Here is a 19880-nt window from a genome sequence, read left to right on the forward strand (position 1 = left end):
TGCTCGCAGTGTCTCAGCTAAAGGGCTCTGGTGGGACCCCTGCAGGCTCTGGAATGTCGGGGAGTCTGCCCTCTGAAGGCCTTTATGAGGACATTGGAGCTGCTGCTGCGGGGGAGGAGGACGAGGCTGCTGGAGCCTCCGCGGCGCCGGAGGAGGAGGATGACGACGCGGCGGAGCCCGAGCCCGAGGAGGGCGCCGCGGAGGAGGGCGCGCCCCTGAGCGCCGCGGGTCTGCAGCTCTGCGTCGTGGCGTCCGTGGCGCTGTTCCTGCGCTGCTGCTGCTGCGCCCCGGGCGCCGCCCCCGCCAGCCCCTACATCTGAGAGCCGGAGAGCCCCGCGTGCGTGTGACTCACTCCCGCCGCAGCTTGGTGCCGGGCTCCCCCTTAGACTAGAATCTTCTCAGGGACAGACTCGCGGTGTAGGGAGGGGCCCTGGGCTGCTCTGTGGGTTTCCTCCGAGCGGCAGCCGCTGGAGGGGCTGAGCAGGCTTTGGGAGGAGGCGCTCCAGCAGCAGCCTGGCCCCTGCCCCGCCCTTGTCTCGCCCCCTGGCCTCCTGGTGAGCAGGAAGCCAGGGCCCAGGAGTCCTGGGTCTCTGAGGAATTGCTGAGGGTCCCCAACAGGTGTCTTTCTCTCTCAGTGCAGGCGGGGCTCTTCATAGCCTGGGCCTTCTCACACCTCAGGCTGGGAAGAAGACCCCAGTGGCCTGTGCCCCGGGGCGTGCTGACCACGAGCCGGCTCCAGGGGACATCAGCGAGACCAGGGCAAGGGAGAGGCCAGTGTGCCTGGGGCTTTCATCCTCCTTGTTTCTTAAAGAGTTTTATTAAATGTCTCATCCATAATTCATCTCAGTCACTCAGACGCCCACCACGGCCTGGGGTCTGTTTCTGGCCCCCTCTCTGCCTCGCCCTGGTCTGGGGTGGGCTCCGAGGGTCTTCAGCTGTCATGTACGCTTGCCCTCGCGGTTCTCCTGAGTTGTGTGTGTGTGTGTGTGTGTGTGTGTGTGTGCGCGCGCGCGTGCCCGTGCGTGGGGTCCCTGATGAACCAGCTCCGGGCCGCCCCTCCTTTCCTCTGCGGACGTTGCTTGGCCTGGCTCAGGTGTTGTGCCAGGGTCCCCAGCGTCCACGCATGTCCAGCCCTGATGCCCCCACCAAGCCCCTGTGGCCGCAGCCCCTTGACCCACACCCTCTCTGGGAACTAGTTGCCCTGTGGCTTCTTCCCTGTGCGGGTCTGGTATCAGTTTGCAGATGACCGGGTCCCTCCCCCATGTGTAGACCTTTCTGGACTCCCACCTCCCACCTCAGCACCCTGGGAAGGACCAGGCTTACTTCTCCTGTGCTCCCTCCCCTGCAGGGCCTGTTCAGCCTGCCACTGGTTCCTGCCTGCCCTCCGTGTTTGGCGTCCGGGCCTGTCCAGCCTGCCACTGACTCCCGCCTGCCCTCTGTGTTTAGCTTCGGGGCCTGTCCAGCCTGCGGTGGCCACCACTGGCGCTGGGCTCTTGGAGTGCCTCTCTCTGCTGCCACCCACCTCCTGGCCCTTCCCCTGTGCCCCACCCTTAGGCTGTAAGAGAGATGCTGCTGTGATCTCAGGGACTGTGGTGCTGGAGAACGTGAACTTGAAGGTCTCTCTCGGATGGGAGCCCTGATGAGGAAGGTGATCAGGCTGATGTCCAGAGGGCTGGGCAGCGCCTCGGGTGCAGTTAGGAGGGCAAGTCACCAGGCCCCAGGGCAGACCTCACAGAGCTTTGGGGGGCACACAGGGGAGTTTCCTGGGTGTCCGAGCCCACCTTGCTCCCCTGTGCATGTTCAAGGCCTGCCTGCTGGCCCGGAGAGCTGGCCGGCCTGGCTCAATGGTGCGCACTGGGCGTCCGGGGGCCCTGGGAGCGGGAGAAAAGGCCCCGGGTTGGAGGGAAGTGAGCTGGCAGGAAGTGGGGTGAGGCCTGAACAGAGTACGGGTGCCAGCCCAGCAGTCAGAGAGGGTGGGGACTTCAGGAGGGGTGCACCTGCCCCTTCTCCTGCCCCCGGCATTCTGGTTACACCCCCTTCAGAGCGGACTGTGAGCTCTTCCCCGTGGGCTCCCAGCTCTCTCAGTCCACCTGGGGTACTGATTAGGCAGGCACCTTGTGAGTAGAGCCCACTGGGGACCCCACTGAGGCTGCGGCAGGTCCATGCGTCCCTGAGGTCTGCGCTGGGGTGCGGCCCAGTGCACGGCGCAGGCTGCGGTTTGGGAGGCGCTGGGGCTGCTGCACAGAAGGGCCTGCTGACAGGTCCCTGACTTCTCTAGAAACCCCTCGCCTTCTCCACACTCCTCTGACAGCCCAGGCTGCTCTCTGTAAAACTGGTTCTCTGGCAAATCTTTTGGAAAGTAACCTTTATTGGTCTTATTCTGCTTAGAAGATAATGCACATTCAAAACTCACGTAAGGCAGAGAGAGAATGAAAAGCATGCGTTCTGTCGCTCAGAAAAGAGTGCCTCAGCATCTCGGCTGACATCCACTGAGAACTTTCCAAAGATGCTGAGGCCTGAGCATGAGCAGCAGCAGCACGTGGCACCCGCTCTGTGCTTCTGTGTGTTTCCCACGAGAGTGCAGCTAGCGCGCTGCCGGGCCCGCGCTGCATGTCCAGTGGCTGCTGCTGTCCCCGCAGCTGCTCTTCTGCTGCCACACCTGGGCTGCTCCCCCAGGATACCACCCTCTGAGAGTCATGCTTTTAAGGGTTTGGATCAGACTGTCTGTTCATGGCACGCCGGAGCGTGGGCTCATTCTGCAGCACACCTGTGTGTGTGTGGGCAGGAGGCTGTGCCTCCCACGAGCCTGGCCCCTGGCTCCAGCCTGGCCTCCATGGGCCCCAGCTCTGCGGGAAGCCCAGCCTGGGTCCCGCCACCGGCTCCACTCCACGTGTCTGGCTGGCGGATGCGCTGGGTAGACAGGGTGGGGCTCCCATCGAGCGGGAGGCCGCCTCCTGCACCTGAGGGCCGCACGCTGGCCTGTGCTTGGGCGGCTGCAGGGCCTGAGAGGCCAGGCTGGTGCTGTTCCCTCCCTGGCTGTGACCCTCCCTCCAGGGAGGGTGCCCTGCGGGCCCTGGGCTGGGAGGATGTCCCGTGAGGGCCCACTGGGGGTGCTGGCTCTGCCGAGCAGGGCCACCTGAGGGAAAGTGACCCCAGGCGTGTCAAAGGCGGGGCCCCAACTCCAGAGATCCCACCGAACATGGCCCTTGGATGTTCGTTTGTGCTGGCCTTTCACTTTGCTAATGTCGCTGATGCCATCAAAATACAGCAGAAAACCTGGGAAGGCTGAAGTTAAGGGCACAAAGTGGAATGGAGGAGGAAATTAGATTTTTAAGCTTTGAAAATCCTGGACAAGAAGCACCGTCCCGCCATCCACGAAGTTCCCGCGCGTTCTTGTCGGGAAGGCCTAGCCACCCATTGAGTCCCTGTCTCTGCTGCAGAGCCGGCCCCCCACCGCTGGGCGGGGGCGGGAAGCAGGGTGTCTGCCGGCGGCCACGCCCCCAGCTTCGCGGCCCGCGGGAGGCCTCGCTCGCTGCTCCAGGGCGTGCGGTGCATGGGCCTCGCTCTGGGCTGCGCGCTGGGGCTATGGGGCCGCCGGGGCTGCCCGTGTGGATGCGTGAGCACCGCGCAGCCCAGGTGGGACGCGCCACTCTCCCAGCCACGCCCCACTCCCGCCTGAGGCAGCCCCCAGGGCGGAAGCCCAGGAGCCCTGGGCTGTGGCCCTCCGCCCTCCGCCTGTTATGATGACCCTACACACGGCACCTTGAGCCATATGCCCTCTCCGAAGGCCTGGCGGCACTTCCCCAGCTGCTTTTCACGCCCCAGCCCTCTAATCTGCAGCGCGGCGCTCCGCCCCCACCCCCAGGCCAACCCTACCGCCTGCCCTGTGGCTGAGCGAGGCTCGCCTCCGGCCCTCTGCGCTCTGGCGGGGAGCCCACCGAACCTCTGGAAGCCAGAGGGCAAGGGGCACGTTCCTGCCACGCTGCTGGGCACCTGGCTGGGGGAGCTTGATGCACCTGCCGGCGGCCTCTGTCCTGGGGTCCTGGGAGAGAGGGAAGGGCCTTTCTGCCCCAGTGCCCTGTTGCCTGCATGCCGAGCGGGCCCTCACGGCTGCGGGGCTCAGGTGAGGAAGGGGGTCTCCTGTGCTGCTGTGGAGGTGGGACTCTGGCCACCGGAGGACTGAGTGGTGGGCATCCCTGTACTGGCACCTTTGAGAGGCGCGGACGGGAAGACCTGTCTTGAAGGGTGGCTTGCACGCAGTGGAGGCGGGTGTCTTCTGCAGGAGGCTGGGGTGCCGCTCTGCGCTCCAGGCATCCAGCCCCGACCTCTTTGGGGTCCCTGAGGGCCGAGTGCCTAAGGTCATGAACTGTAAGCAAACAGTCCAGCATCTTCAGCTACAGGTTCAATCTGAACTTTCTGGACCTGTGCAAGCTGCCTACAGACCCAGGTTCTGTGTTCAGGTAGGGAGTTCAGTCGCTCAGTTGTGTCTGACTCTTTGCAACCCCATGGACTGCAGCACACCAGACCTCCCTGTCCATCGCCAACTCCCGGGGTTCACTCAAACTCATGTCCATTGAGTCGGTGATGCCATCCAGCCATCTCATCCTGTGTCATCCCCTTCTCCTCCCACCTTCAATCTTTCCCAGCATCAGGGTCTTTTCTAGTGAGTCAGTTCTTTGCATCAGGTGGCCAAATTATTGGAGGTTCAGCTTCAACATCAGTCCTTCCAATGAATATTCAGGACTGATTTCCTTTAGGATGGACTGGTTGGCTCTCCTTGCAGTCCAAGGGACTCTAAAGAGTCTTCTCCAACACCACAGTTCAAAAGCATCAATTCTTCAGCACTCAGCTTTCTTTTATAGTCCAACTCTCATATCCATATATGAGTACTGGAAAAACCATAGCCTTGACTAGATGGACCTTTGTTGACAAAGTAATGTCTCTGCTTTTGAATATGCTGTCTAGGTTGGTCATAACTTTTCTTCCAAGGAGTAAAGTGAGTGAAGTCACTCAGTCATGTCCGACTCTTTGCGACCCCATGGACTGTAGCCTACCAGGCTCTGAGGAGCCTCTCAGTCCATGGAATTTTCCAGGCAAGAGTACTTGAGTGGGTTACCATTTCCTGCTCCGGGGGATCTTCCCAACCCAGGGATCGAACCTGGGTCTCCCGCACTGCAGGCAGATGCTTTACTGTCTGAGCCTCCAGGGACGCCTTCAGTGCAGCCCCTTCCTCCAAGGAGCAAGTGTCTTTTAATTTCATGGCTGCAGTCACCATCTGCAGTGATTTTGGAGCCCCCCAAAATAAAGTCAGCCACTGTTTCCACTGTTTCTCCATCTATTTGCCATGAAATGATGGGACCGGATGCCATGAGCTTCGTTCTCTGAATGTTGAGCTTTAAGCCAACCTTTTCACTCTCCTCTTTCACGTTCATCAAGAGGCTCTTTAGTTCTTCACTTTCAGCCATAAGGGTGGTGTCATCTGCATATCTGAGGTTATTGATATTTCTCCTGGCAATCTTGATTCCAACTTCTGGTTCATCTAGCCCAGAGTTTCTCATGATGTACTCTGCATATAAGTTAAATAAGCAGGGTGACAATATACAGCCTTGACGTACTCCTTTCCCTATTTGGAACCAGTCTGTTGTTTCATGTTCGATTCTAACTGTTGCTTCCTGACCTGCATACAGATTTCTCAAGAGGCAGGTCAGGTGGTCTGGTATCCCCATCTCTTGAAGAATTTTCGACAGTTTGTGGTGATCCACACAGTCAAAGGCTTTGGCATAGTCAATAAAGCAGAAATAGATGACTTTCTGGAACTCTCTTGCTTTTTCCATGAGCCAGCAGATGTTGGCAATTTGATCTCTGGTTCAATCAGTCTCATTAACATAGTTTAAGAGAACATTTGCATGAGTAAAACATACTGGTTTGTCAAGTCGGTTCTGAGTCTTAGGCAGAAAGGACGTGAAGACAGAATACATAGCTCACTGACACAGCTGAAGACAAACGTTTCCACAGGAAAACCGTGTTGGTCAGCTCAAGGTTTGAGAAAAGTCAAGTTCAGGTGGGACCAGGTGTTGTTATGGCAACAGAATTTTAAGAGAAACCTCTTTTTAAATTTGTATAGAGAAGGGGAAAAACCTAACATCAGTTTGTTTCCTCCTGCCACTTAAGAGAGAGAGCAAAAATGCCTGGCACTTGCAGCCTATTTCCTCCGTTCGGAGACACCTGGCCTTCCCGCCTTTACCCTGTCAACATCATTCAAGATGCTCCCATTCTTATTTTTCCTGTGCTTGATAAAATCTTCTCAGAGAAATGTTAATACGTTTCACTATGATTATATACTTTTCTTTTCCCTTGTATTTCTTCTTATGTTTGCTTTATGTGTCTTTGTTTCTTTGTTGTTAAGGCGTGTATGGTTTATGATGTCTATCTTCTTTGTGAATTGTACCTCTTATCATTAAAAATATTCATCTTTGTTTCATTTAAAATAAGTTTAAGAAAAAAGAAAAAACACATCAAAGACTTAAATTTAAAAGTTAAATCATAAAACTCTTAGGGAGAACATAGGGGTAAGTCTTCATGACCTTGACTTACTGGATTCTTAGAAATGACACCCAAAGGCTAAACAGCCAAGAAGAAGGTGTATCGAGTTTCATCAAAATTAAAACCTTTTATGCATCAAAGGACAATCTCAAGAAAGTGAAAAGGCACCCTTTGGAATAGAAGAAAATATCTGAAAATTACATGCCTAATAAGAGTCAAGTGTCCAGAAAAGGTAAAGAACTCTTACAACATGTCAGTGAAAAGAGAACCCCATTCCAAGTTAGGTGGGAGACCTGAATAGACATTTCGCCAAAGAAGATGTGCTGACGGGCAACAAGAACATGAAAATATGCTCACCGTCATCAGCCGGAGAGGAAATCTCAGGAGCGTCCACTGCACACCCACGACGGGGGCCGTCGTAAAAGCGTGTCAAAACCACGGAGACTCCACTGCACACCCACTGGGGGCTGTCGTAAAAGGCACGGACACTGACAGGTGTTAGTGAGGAGATGGAGAAATCAGAGCCTCACACTCGGGAGGCAGACATGTTGAAGGAGGAAACAGACAGAACAGGCTCCGTTTGAAAGCAGGACTCCATCTTGGGCCGGACTGTGGACTTTGAGCTCTATGCCCGGTATCTATGGAAACGACGTAGCAACTGGAAAACCAGGCCCCCGGAAGGAAGAGCTCCAGGGCTCCTACCTAGACTCTCGGCAGCCTAAAAGAATACCCTAATTATCTGTGTAACCGAATAGAATCATACACCCTATTATGCCTGTTGGGGTGTGACCACAGGCCTATTGATAACTGTCCACTCTAGCTACCTGGGCTTAAGGCGTAGAATCGCGCGTTAGCTTTGATTGTATCTGTCTTTTCCTTCGTTCAGACTAGTTTCAGGGAATTTGGGGAGGTGGGTTTGGGCACGCACACTTAAGGCATATAAGGTTTTCACAAAATCTGGTTGGGGCCTTGGCTTAGAGTGTTAGGGGAAGCACCTGACTGACACCGCCCACCCACCAGCACCATAGCAACCATTTGCATGAGTTGTTTTATGACAGGAGGTCCTGGTGAGGAACACGGAACTAATAAGCCACCACCAACCAGAAGCGTTCGGGAAAGGTCTAAAGACACACCGCGCGTCCATCCACCTCCCAGAATCCCTCTCGCCAGCATCCCTCTCGGCTGAGTGATGCGTGTGCCGGCAGGAAGGACTCTGAGTCAGAATGATGGCTCAGCCAAGAGGGATGCTGGCGAGAGGGATTCTGGGAGGTGGATGGACGCGCGGTGTGTCTTTAGACCTTTCCCGAACTCTTCCGAGGAGACTCTGCCTCGGGCCCGCCGGTGTAATGAACTGCGCTCCACTGTCTGCGTCGTCCTCCTGAGTGAGTTTGTGTCCCGAAATGCGGGGCTACGACAACGTGAGCGGTGCAGCTGCTCTGGGAGGCAGTCTTCCAGCCTCAGAGGCCGCCTCAGGCCAGCCGTGACGGCCGTCACACTCCTGGGTGCACGCCCAGCAGAAGTGGAAATGCGTGTTCGTACAGTGACTTGGGCCCACAGCAGCGTTATTCGTAACACCCAGAAGTGGCCATTAACTGACAGTTGGGAGGCGGCCCATCCACCCAGTGGGATGCTGTTCAGCCGTGAAAGGAATACAGGCCGGGCGCACGTCACAGCAGGATGGTCCCTGAACACACGGAGCTCGACGACAGACGCAGAAAGCTGCGCGCTGCACGCCTCCATCTGGAGAGACAGACGGACTCGGCGAGTCCGGGGCAGAGGCCAGGTGAGGCGCGGGGCTGCGAGCGAGGAGAGGGGCTGGGGGGTGACGGCACGGGCTTCCGTTGGGGAATTAAATGGCGCTGGTGATAGTGCAGCTTTGTGAATACCCTCGAAGCTTGCAGCTCACGGTTTCAGATGGCGAGTTCACGGCACGCTAACTGATGGCGAGTTCACGGCACGCTAACTGTATCTTGGTAAACCGAATGCTGGGCTTCCCCAGTGCTCACTGGTAGAGTCCACCCTCAGTGCAGGAGACGCAGAAGATGGGGGTTCCATCCCTGGGTTGGGAAGATCCCCTGGAGGGGGGCATGGCAGCCCACTCCAGTATTCTTACCTGGAAAACCCTATGGACAGAGCCTGGCGGGCTACAGTCCGCGGGGTCGGAAAGAATCGGACACGACTGAAGTGACTGAACGAAGTGCAAACACAAATAATCTCATCTTTGAAAAATCCAGCCTCGTATCAAAAGCAGCCTGTCTCTGGCGGCAGTTCGCCTCCGCTCCTTCAGTCCCTGGTCCACCTGCAGGTCTTCCCCCGTCACATCTGGTGGATGTGGGCAGTTTCACTTGCAAAAGGGCTCTTCCTGCCATGACCCTGCCCAGCCCTGGCCAGGGCCCCCGCCTGCCCTCCTAGACAGCCTCCCTGCAGTCTCTCCTCTGCCAGCCAGAGGGAGGGTCACACTGTTCATGCCCTCTCAGGCCCCCAGGCCTCCTGTCCCCCGGGTGGAGGTCAGTCGTTTCGGTGTGCCTTCTCCTGCCCCTGCCCTGCCCCAGCCCCAGGGCCCCGGCTGCTGCAGGACCAGGCAAGGTGCTCCCACCCCAGGGCCTTGACACCGGCTCCCTCTGCCCCAGAAGCTTTTCCCTATGACACGCTCCAGCTCCGTTCTTCAGGTCCTTATTCCCGAGTCTTCCCTGACCACTCAACTTAGGGTGGCAGCCTCCCTGGGTCTCCCAAAGCCCCTCCTCCCACTGGTCCAGTGCCCACTCCCAGCGTCCCCGCCCGGACGTGCGCTGTCTCCCCTCTGCCCTCACTGTCAGCCTGCCCCTGCCACCTTGGCAGCACCGCCCTCCTCCGTGGGGCACGGGGCCTCCACGGGGCCTGCCTTCTCGGCCTGTGCTGGTTTCTCCGCTTTGTCACGGCCTCGGGCTCAGCATTCCCGTCCCTTCACTCCCGGCACAGCAACACTCCTGCTTTCCCCTCCCGGCACTCAGCCGCCCGTACCGGGCAGGCCTCGAGCCACCTGGGCCGAGGAACGCCCACTTCAGGTAACTCACTGGGCACGGAGCTGCCTTTCTAGGTTGTTGCTTGGTGTTGTCCGGGGCACAGGGACCTCGCCCATCTGCACCCTGGTGGTGCCAAGCACGCAGAGCTGCACACCTCCCAGTGACCGGGGCAGCCCCCTGAGGCCTCTGCAGCCGCACCTTCTGCCCGGAGGCGTGCTCGTCCAGATGGAGGCACCGCCCAGGGCCACCTTCCTTGCACCTACAGGGTAACGGGGGTGTGCGGGCCCCTTGTGCTCACCCTCCAGGCTGCTCCCGCAGGTGAGTGTCTTGCTCCCACTCCAAGGGCAGCACAGATGGGCTGCCTTGGGAAGGGTGGGCCTTGCTTGGCCCTGGGTGTGGCTGGAACGGGCTCCCATGCCCTGTGCCAGGGGTCCAGCCTCAGTCCTGGCATTTGTGACTAATCATGGTTCTTGAAATGTTTCACGATGTAGAATGACTTAAAAATGCTGTTTGTTGGTAAGAATACCACCGTGGGTGCTTCGTCTGGGATCTCCTCCAACACGGTTCATCTCGCCACCTCCCCGGCGCCCCGCTTTGCCCGTCGCCCCCATGCACACCCTGCAACCCCCGCAAGGCTTCCAGCATCTGGTCCAAGGAGCTCGGAGCTCCCCTCCTCCTGCTGTGTGGGGCCCGGAGCTCCCCTCCTCCCGCTGTGCGGGGGCCCGGAGCCATGGAGGGTCCGTGAGGTGGGGAGGGGTCGGGTTGAGCTTTGCTTCCCTCGGTTCCCAACCTTCCTCTCTTGGCCTCTCTGGTCTCCCAGGAGCCCTTCAGTCTTCCTTCTCTGAGTCTCAGGCTGATAGCCAGTCTCCTCTCATCTCAAGGAAGGCCCCTAAGGCCTCCGCAGTGCCAAGCGGTGGCCCCAGCCGGCTTTGCCCTGACCCCATGTCCTGACCTGGCTGACCCCCTGCCCTTCTCTGGGCTGGGACTGCGGGGGGATGCTCCTGTCCACAGAGGCCTCCTGCACAAGCTGTGTGTCCCAGCCCGATCTTCCGGCTGCGGCCTTGTTAGGAGACACGCGGGTGCCCCAGCACACCACCCGGGAGGGGCGGGCGTTCCTCCAGCTGTTGGCACTGCCGGCCTCCCTCTCACCGGAGCCAGGGCGGGGCTGGCGCTCCCTCTGGCCTTGCTGCAGATGGGTTCTGGCCGCACGGCTGCCCTGGTCAGGCAGCAAACGCCTCGGGAGGGATTTTATCCTCTGAGTCAAGACAGGGACAGAGGGGATTCTGAATCCTCTCAAGTGTGCAAGCGATTGTGCACACGTGTGTGAGTGTGCACCTGCCATCTCTGGAGAGCTGGGTGAAGGAGCGTGAGCAGATTTTTGGTGACCTGGATGGGCAGGCAGGGAGGACGGGCCCTCCTCCCTGGGGGCAGTGTAGACAGTGCTGTGTCCTGCTCTGGCCCCTTGCTGCTGGTCCCTTCCACACCTGAGGTCCCCGGATGCTCACCTACCTGCTCCCTCTCCCTGACCCTCGTCTGGGCCTGAGCACCATCCCGCAAGCCACCGCAGCCTGCCCTCATGAGGTCCCCGTGCTTCCCCAGCCCCCTTGAGCCATGTCCTGCCTTCTTCCAGGAAGATCAGGGACCATGAGTCCCTCCCCTCTCCTGCTAGGAAAGCCCTGGGAGGGAGGTCACAGTGGCCTGGTCCTCGCCTGCCCCGTGGTGGGCTCTCAGAGCCCTCTTGTCCTCTGGGGGTGGAGGTGGCAGCCTTGAGGTTTGGAAAGAAGGGCCTGGACGCTGCTTCAGAGGCCCCAGGCCCCAGGGATCCAGCCCGAGTCGGGGCAGATGCCCCGGGGCTCCTTCTGCGGCACCTTTATGATGAAGATGCAGGCGTCGGGGGTGGGGCAGGAGGACCCCAGCACGGCCAGCCCGGAGGCCCCGAAACGGTCAGTGCTGCTGCGGGTGTTAGGACCTCACTCAGAACAGGTTTGTACTTGTCCCATGAAAGGACCTTGGGCCTCTGGGGGGCCTGTTCCTGGGCTCCTGGAAAGACCCCTCTGGTCTGGGGGCAGGGTCTGCACGGCGCTCCTTGACTGGAGCCTGCATCTCCCCCAGGAGCAGCCTCTGAGGAGCAGCTGGCCGTCTTCCTTCACGTCACGCACTGCAATGGGATCCTGCTGCTCCGCCACCACGGACAGCTGGGCCCGCAGGCACAGACACCTGGGGCTTCCCGGAGGCCGCGGTGGTCTGCGGGGAGCTGGGCTGTGGGGCCCCCTTGGGTGCCCCCAGGGAGGTCCCGGGCCCTGAGATCATGGCTCAGCCCTGGCTGCACGGCCTGACCTCCATCCAGGAGTGCGCTCTGGGTGCCTGGGGCCCTCGGCCCTGTCTGCACGACTGGCTGCCAGCCGTGATGTGCGTGGGTGCGGGCTGCCCCTGCCCGCATCCCCTCTGACGCTCGCACTGGGGCCTGTGCTGGACCTGGGAATAGGAGGTGACCCTGCAGTCCTGCTCCCAGCGGGCAGGGAAGGGGCCCCGGTGCCACGGTCGCGGGGACCACCAGCCCTGGGTGCGCAGCTATCAGAAGCACAGGAAGGGCCTGTGGCCTGGGGCCCGGGCTCAGGAGTTTCCCAGCCCTCTGAGCAGTGTCCATGTGGGCAGCTCGCATCTATGTGGCCTGCAGGCCAATGACTTGAGAGTGGCGATGAGATTCCCACTCCACAGGTCGGGGAGTCGGGGAGATGCTAGTCCAGCCTGGCTGGTGGAACGGCGCTCAGAGGCGCCCGGAGTTTCAGCAGGGAGCCGAGCCTGACACTCTCAGTGGGCGGGCGATTCTTGCCAGGCTCCTGACCCCTCGGAAGGGGGGTCTTGGTTGGAAAGACTGGGTCTTGGTTGAGTGGTGGTTACACGCGGACACATCTGCCTACACCCATCAAGCCGTAGGCTCAGAGTGTGTGCGTGGAGGAAGACCCGCACGGGGAGGCGGGTGGTTTGCATGCAGACTTGGCAACACTTCCAAGGAGGGTCAGTCAGGGCTGTGGGGTCAAGGATGGGGGTGGGAGTGCAGACTTTCAGAAAAGAGTAATAAGCAACAGGAAGTGGGTGTGGGTGCTGGGTGAGGGGGGCTGCGGGGGCACGGGGGTGAGGGGGGGGTCACAGCATGGGTGATGGGGTTCTCTGTGCCCAAGCCTGAGGTGGCACTGGGGTTCTGGACAAGGCGGGGGTTGGGAGTGGCAAGTGGAGTTTATCGGGTGGGGGAGGTGAGCATCCTGTCCTCCTCTGGCAGAACGTTCAGGTGCAGGGCAGGGGTGGGTGCTGAAAGTCTGGTGCAGGATCTCGGAGGCAAAGCCAGGACTCCCGGGGACTGTTCTGGACACAGAGTGGAGGAGCCAGGCCGGGGGCCCTGGGAGCTCGGCCGTGAGGAACGGGGAGGACCCAGTCCCCAGGGAGCAGGCAAGAACCCTGCAGCCTGAGCGATGAACCTGCAGGGCCGGGGACGCGGCCGCCTTCCTTCTCTGACACTCCTCTGCAGGGGGTCTGGAGGTGGCGATAGAGCTGGTGGGTGGGAGTAGCCCCTGCGCTGGCGTCCCGGGGCTGGAGCACTCCAACCAGACACTAACCTCCTGCGACCCGCAGTCAGTCGAGGCCGGCACCATCCTCTGCAAGGAGCTGGGGTGTGGCTCGATGCTCCAGGCCCCCAGACCCCCGCCAGAGACAGAAGGTCCCAGAAAGGGGCAGCAGTTTGTTGCCTGTGAGGGCTCTGAGCCGACCGTCCTGAACTGCAAGATCAACTGGGCAAACTTCAAGCCCTGTGTCTCGAATGGTGAGGTGATCTGCTCAGGTAAGAAGGCCGCTTCCCCCTCCTTTAGAGCCCTTGCGACCCTTTAGATCCGGTGTCCACGGCCTAACCCCAGTTGACCTGGGGCTGCCCATAACTTCTGAGGTTCTTGGTCTCTGTGTCCCCTTGTAGGGTCAGCTGGGTGACCTCTCGATGAAGAACTGGTGCCCAATGTTTCATGATTTTAGGAATGCTTCCTGGAGGCTGTGGGAGGAAGAGGACTCTCCCCAGAAATGCCACGGTCCTCCCCCTCGGATTAGGCCTTTCCAGGGTTCTCTAACAGAGGGAGCAGTTTCCTCCGAGAGGCTCCTGAGCCATGTAAGTGGTCGCTCTCCTGCTGCACGCACACGCTTGAAGGCCTTGCCAGCAAGCAATCAGTGCAGGATGGAATTTTGAAAGTGCTAGTTTCGTTTCTAAAGGAAGAGCTGGATGGTTTAGGGTGCTGCTTTGGGAGGTGAGGTGGGGTGGGAGGAGGCTGGCTGGTGCCCAACCTTGACCTCAAGCAATGGCCCAGGTCAGCCCCAGTGACCTCAATAAAGAAAGGGGCGGGAGGGATGAGAAAGCATGCCCAGGCTCACCCACTGGGCACAGTGAGTGCTGGGGTGTGGCGGGTCTGTGCTCATGGCTCTTGGCATCCAGAGCCTCAGCCACGGGGGCAGCAAGAGTGGCTGCAGGGCAGCCGGCTGGCGCCTGTCTTGGCCCTTCTCTCCAGGAGGTGCAACCATGACCAGCGTTGTGGTGCTCAGGGATCACTGTCTCCGGGGGTCCACTGGGCCCTACGTGGGGAGAATCCATCAGAACCTTTAGGGGATTTTTCAACACACTCCCGCATGAGTAGGGTGCAGCCAGCTTTGAGAATCTCTGGGCTAACTTCAACTGTAATTGGGGCTTATTGGAAACACACAAGACAGCTTCGGAGTTCAGTCAACTGCCTGAGCCAACAAAACAGCGCAGGGCTCGCTGGTCTGGATGGGATGAGAAGCTGGCAGCCCAGGGCCCATGCTCCTCGGGAGGCCTGCTGGGAGTCACCCTCTCCGCCTGCTACCGCAGGCTCAGAGGCACTTGTCACCATGCAGTGCTCAGAGGCAGCCTGGCTGGGGGAGAGGAACAGGAACACGGCCGTCCAGGAGGGGCAGGCACAACTGCTCTGTGGCCGCTGCAGACCACCGGTGTGGCCAGGCAGGGCCTCCAACGGCCCCGGGGAGTTGTGAGAGGGACTGGATGCAAGAAAAGACCACTGTGGGTGTGGGGAGCCGCTGGGGGGCCCGGGGTGGGAGGGAGTACCCGAGAACACGCGGAGGAGGGAAGGCAGGTGTGAACGCTCTGCGCCTCCGGGCACACGGAGGCCCGGCTGGCGGGTGGCGAGCACTCCTGTGCTGGGCGCCTGGAGGTGAGGCGTGGCCTGACCTGGGGCACCGTCTGTGACGCTGACCTGGACCTGGCCACTGCCCACGTGGTGTGCCAGGAGCTGCAGTGTGGTGTGGCCGTGTCCACACCCCAGGGCGCCCACTTTGGCCAGGGCTCGGGGCTCGTGTGGACCGAGGCCTTCCGCTGTGCGGGCAACAAGTCCCTGCTGTTCCACTGCCCTCGAGGGCCGGGGCACCGGTGTGGGCACGACCAGGATGTGGGGCTCAGGTGCTCAGGTGAGGCCGGGAGGGGGGCTCCGAGGCTGGGCCCTGCCCCTCCCTGAAAGCCCCCTCTGTGCTGCCCCCACCCTCTCAGGATGCAGCTGGCGCAGCTCCAGGGGGCCTCCTGCCAGGAGGTGAGCCCTTCCCCTTGAGGAGAGGGAGCAGGCTTTGGGGACAGAGGGATGTGACCCCAAGGCCAGCACAGAGCCCTGCACACACGTGTCTGCTGGGCACTGCCGCTGAGGCGGGTGGGGAGCTGGCAGAGAAGGGGCCCGGGAGCCCCACCCTGGGTGTGAAGGGAAGAAACAGCAGGGCCCTCGGTTGAGGGGGCGGGTGGAGCGACGCCGACACCCCTTCCCCCTGCAGAGTTCTGGCTGGTCAAGGGCAGCAGCGCCTGTGAGGGGCGCGTGGAGCTCCAGGTCCAGGGGGCCTGGGCGCCCCTCTGCGCCGCCCACTGGGACGTGGCAGACGCCACGGTCCTCTGCCACCAGCTCGACTGTGGGAGCGCGGCGGCCGCAGCCCCGGGGGCTCACTTTGGCGGCGGGGCCTCCGCTCTCTGGCCGGCCGAGGTGCACTGCGTGGGGCCGGAGCCGTGCCTGTGGAACTGCGCCCTGAGCGCCCTGGGGGCGCCCGCCTGTAGGCCCGGCGATGCGGCCGCCGCCGCCTGCTCAGGTGGGTCAGCACGAGCGCGGCCGGAGGGGAGGCCGGGAGCGGACGGGGCTGCGCCGGGAGGCGGCGTCCTGGGCCCGGGCCGGGCCGGGTCCCGCCCGCCGCCCCCAGGTCTCCCCGCCGCCCTGCGGCTGAGGGCGGACAGAGCCGCTGCGACGGCCGCGTGGAGGTGTCCCTGGACGGGGTGTGGGGCCGCGTCCTGGACGAGGCCTGGGACCCGCGCGGCGCGGCCGTCGTGTGCAGGCAGCTGGGCTGCGCAGCGGCGGAGCGAGCCTACGAGGCGGCGGCGCCCGCGCGCGGGGCGGTGCCGCTGGGGCTGAGCCGCGTGCGCTGTGCGGGCACCGAGCCCCGCCTGACGCGGTGCGGCGTGTCGGCGGCCCCGCTGGTGTCCGCGGGGGCGTCGCGGGACGCGGGCGTCTGTGCTCGGGTGAGTGCGGGCTCAGCCCCCAGGACCCCCTCCCGGGGCCCCGCGCCGCGCCCTGACTTGGCCTCTCCCTCCGCAGGGAGCCTCCAGGTGCGCCTGGCCGCGGGGTCGCTGTGCGGGGCGCGTGGAGCTGCTCCACGCGGGCGAGTGGGGCACCGTGTGTGACGACGGCTGGGACCTGGGGACGCCCAGGTGGTCTGCCGGCAGCTGGGCTGCGGGCACGCGCTCGGCGCCCCGGGGGCCGCGCACTTCGGGCCCGGGGCCGGGCGCATCTGGACGGACGAGCTGGCCTGCGAGGGCCACGAGGTCGCGCTGTGGCGGTGCCCGTCGCGGGGCTGGGGCCGACACGACTGCGGCCGCAAGGAGGACGCCGGTGTCCTCTGCTCAGGTGGGTGCTGAGACCCGAGTGCCCTCCCAGGGCCGCTGGGTCTCCGGGGTCTCGCTGTGTTGGTGCGTAATGTGATGGCCAGCGCTTTCCTGGGGTCGCCCGGAAACGGCCCGCGCTGTTCTGCCGGTGTGAGAACTGCACGCTTGACTCCGCAGGGCCCTCTCGCTGCCGCTGGATGCTGGCTGGCGCCCCTCCTTTGCCCCTGGGTGGGGGGCGGGCGGCAGGGCTCTGCTCGCTGTGGGGCGGCACGGGTGGGGGCCTTTCTCCGCTGCTGCCGGGAGCCGCCGCCCATTCGCACTTGAGGCTTCCTGTCTTGGAGTGCTGACTTTGATGCACATGGCAGTGTGCGGGACGGCTTCTTTCCGGAGTGCTGTCGAGGCGTGGTAGGAAGATGCTTGCTCTTAGCTCATACATCCCTGAGGCTTTTTCTGTGCGTCTGGCCTGGGTGCGACATTCTCAGTGGCGGGGGTTTGTCACGTGCTGGGGGCGTCTGCGCCTCCGTCGTCCTCTGGCATCTCCGGGAAACCCTTGGGAGGGGTGGGCACCCCGGGTGGCCTCCCGGCCTCTTCAGCTGGCTTTTGGTGCCCATCTGTGCTTTAGGAACGGTTTCTCCAGCTCCCCTGCGTGTCTTAGGTGACGGCTTCTACGTCAGCCATCGTTTCTCTTCAAGTCGCAGGCCTGTTGCTCTGGCTCGCCCGTCCTTGTCACTCATCTGGCGGGGGTCGGGGCTCTGCTCTTTCGTCCTGCTTCCCGGGAGAGGGCTCTAGGCGCTGTCCACTCCGCACTTTGCTCTGTGGGCACTCCTGGTCTTTCTGCCCTTGGAGGCAGGCCCTTCCTCTGGGCTCCTCAGCCAGCTGCTGGTGCTTGCTGGCGGGCAGGCCTCTGCAGGGGGCCCGGCTGTTGGCGGGGGTGGGGACTCTGCCGTCCCGATTCGGCCTGGCAGCAGCGGGGTCCCCAGGGGGGATCAGAGGCAGGCAGGCAGGTGCTCATGAGGCCCAGGCGTGGAGCGGGCACCGGTCACTCTCGCCCCGTGCACTTGGGTGGTGGAAGGTCAGAGGTCAGCCCAGATCCAGGGCTGGGAGTAGGCTTGGTGAGGGGGCAGGGACAGGCGGGGGTCTGAGTGGCCGCTGCTGTTCTGTGGCAGGTGTGATTCCTGCCGCTCGTTTTCTAAGCGTATTTCACTTCGTTACGGTCCCGTCAGATGCAGTTCGTGTCGCAGGTCCTCGGTTTATCCCCGTGTGTGTGTTTTTGAGGCATTACGGGCCCTTTTGACTTACTTTCAGAGGGCTGTGTCCTCCTCCACTATGTGGAAATATTACAGTCGGCTTAACACACCCCTCGTTCCTGGGCTTTCGCCGCTCCAGGGTGACAAGACAGTACTTGGGCGCTGACCAGCCAGGGCCAGTGACAAACTCGGAGAGCGGGCTAATTCCCTTTTTGTTGTTGAATGTTGACGGTTGTTTAAAAGGGTTATTATGTATCTGAGCGATTTCCAGGGACGGGTTTCTACAGTCAGTTGAGTTACTAGGGACTGCAGTGTTAGGGCTGGGGCTTAAACTGGCTCCCTGTAGGCAGCGGCTCCCGCCTTTGGGTGGGGACGGATGGGGATGTGGGGTGGCTGTGAGCTGGCTGTCAGAAGCCCTAGCTTGGCATGGGTCTTGGTGCTGGGAGCCCCTGGTTTTGGCCTCCTCCTTCAGAGCTTCTCTGACCCGAGTGGCTTGTCTTCCAGAGTCAGTGGCCCCGAGGCTGCGAGGTGGCGCCAGGCCCTGTGCTGGGTGGTTGGACGTGTTCCACAACGGAATTGGGGGGCCGTGTGCAGGCACGCCCTGAAGGGCGCCTCCTTGTCCGTCATCTGCTGGCAGCTGGGCTGTGGGGAGCAGGGCTGGCTGGAGAGCAGGCCGGTGCACAGTAGCCTGGGCACCTCCTGGGTGGACAACATCCAGTGCCGCCAGCTGCGGAACTCCACGCTGTGGCAGTGCCCCTCAGCCCCCTGGCACCCGCGCTCTTGCCCCCGTGGAGAGGAGGTCTGAGTCACCTGTGCAGGTGGGCCCTGCCGCTGACTGCAGGTGGCAGACTCTGGGGGCCCTGGAGGCAGCTTCGGTGTCCTGACAGGGCATCCACAGGGGCTGCCGCTCACCCGGGTCTGGGGGTCGTGGGCTCACGTGGCTCCACAGGCTCTGTTCTGAAGCTTCTCTGAGCATTGACAGCCGGTGGACCGCTATTTAAATCCAGCAGGATCATCAGGGACGACGACGCAGGATTCCGGGGAGGCCCTCAGTTGCTCCTCGATGGGCAGCTGCCCAGGTACCCCTCTCCCCCGCAACCGGCTCCCCAGCCTCTCCCATCCGGGTCCTGCCCCCCGGTGACCCCAGGCCCCTCTTGCAGAGGAGGGCGAGCTGGGCGTGTGCGGGGGTGAGGGCTGCTGCTCGGCCGCGTGGAGCTCTGGCGTGCTGGCTCCTGGGGCACCGTGTGTGACGACTCCTGGGACCTGGCGGACGCCGAGGTCGTGTGCCAGCAGCTGGGGCGCGGCCGGGCTGTGGACGCCCTGGCGGGGGCCGCCTTCTGACCAGGCTCGGGGCCCGTGTGGCTGGATGAGGTGGGGTGCCGGGGCAGTGAGGCCTTGCTGTGGGGCTGCCCAGCGGAGCCATGGGGCCACGGAGACTGCGGGCACAAGGAGGACGCGGGCGTGCGCTGTGCAGGTGAGTGGTCTGGGGGCTCCGCCTGCCCTCCATGGGGTGAGTGGTCGGGGGCTCCGCCTGCCCCTCCATGGGGTGAGCGGACAGGTGGGAGGGATGGGAACCAGTTGAAGTAAGGGGGATCTGGTGGGTGGGAGTGTCCTACCCAGTCGGGACTGTTACCCGGGTTGGTGATCCTTCCCACTGCTCTGTGCCCCTGTTCCCAGGAAGCTTCCACGTGGCTGTGAGGAGTACTGGGCTCTCTGGGGCACAAGAGTCTCACAGTGCGGGGCTTGGGATCACCAGGCCCTCTTCCTGCAGCCCCTCCTGGACCAGGAGGCACACATGGGCTCTGCTGGGTCTACTTGTGAGTGTGATGGGTGACGATGTGAGTGTGTGAGTGCTGTGTGCCCGTGTCCATGTGTAAATGTGTGTGTATGTGTGTGTATGTATGCGTGTGTTGGATTCTTGAGGTGCCAACCATGTGGCCTGGTTGGTCCACGTCCCGTGGGGGCGTCCCCAACCTGCTCTGGGGATAAAGGTGGCCGTGCAGGAACCTTGGAGCTCCAGTGGGTGGGGAACTCCACTAGGTCCAGGGTGAGGACTTTGCAAACCCAAGCGCTGGCAGGGGGCTCCTGGTGCCGCTGGGCAGCTCAGGACCGACTCAGGCAGGGGCTGCAGCCCCGCTGTCATCATGCCCCTCCTGTCCCTGCTGGAAT

General features: G+C 62.0%; 2 protein-coding genes across 2 annotated transcripts in view; both read left to right on the top strand.

Annotated features, from left to right (window-relative positions):
• Window positions 1-3486, top strand: part of LOC114110296 (scavenger receptor cysteine-rich domain-containing protein SCART1-like) — a 29520-nt gene extending 26034 nt beyond the window's left edge. Inside the window, 1 exon segment of the mRNA XM_060404596.1 lies at window positions 46-3486. The gene's annotated coding sequence lies outside the window, so the exon portion shown is untranslated.
• Window positions 3487-11387: 7901 nt separating this feature from the next.
• LOC132658401 (scavenger receptor cysteine-rich domain-containing protein SCART1-like) lies at window positions 11388-19208 on the top strand. The gene is given in 10 exon segments (XM_060404597.1): window positions 11388-11488; window positions 11832-11962; window positions 13072-13380; window positions 14428-14584; window positions 14695-15025; window positions 15374-15677; window positions 15786-15809; window positions 15812-16101; window positions 16178-16277; window positions 16280-19208. Coding segments are annotated over 10 exon segments (1965 nt in total). The 3' UTR covers window positions 16498-19208.
• The last annotated feature ends 672 nt before the right edge of the window (window positions 19209-19880 follow it).

This window comes from Ovis aries, chromosome 22, assembly GCF_016772045.2.
Source record: "Ovis aries strain OAR_USU_Benz2616 breed Rambouillet chromosome 22, ARS-UI_Ramb_v3.0, whole genome shotgun sequence".
In the NCBI taxonomy this organism is placed as follows: Eukaryota; Metazoa; Chordata; class Mammalia; order Artiodactyla; family Bovidae; genus Ovis; species Ovis aries.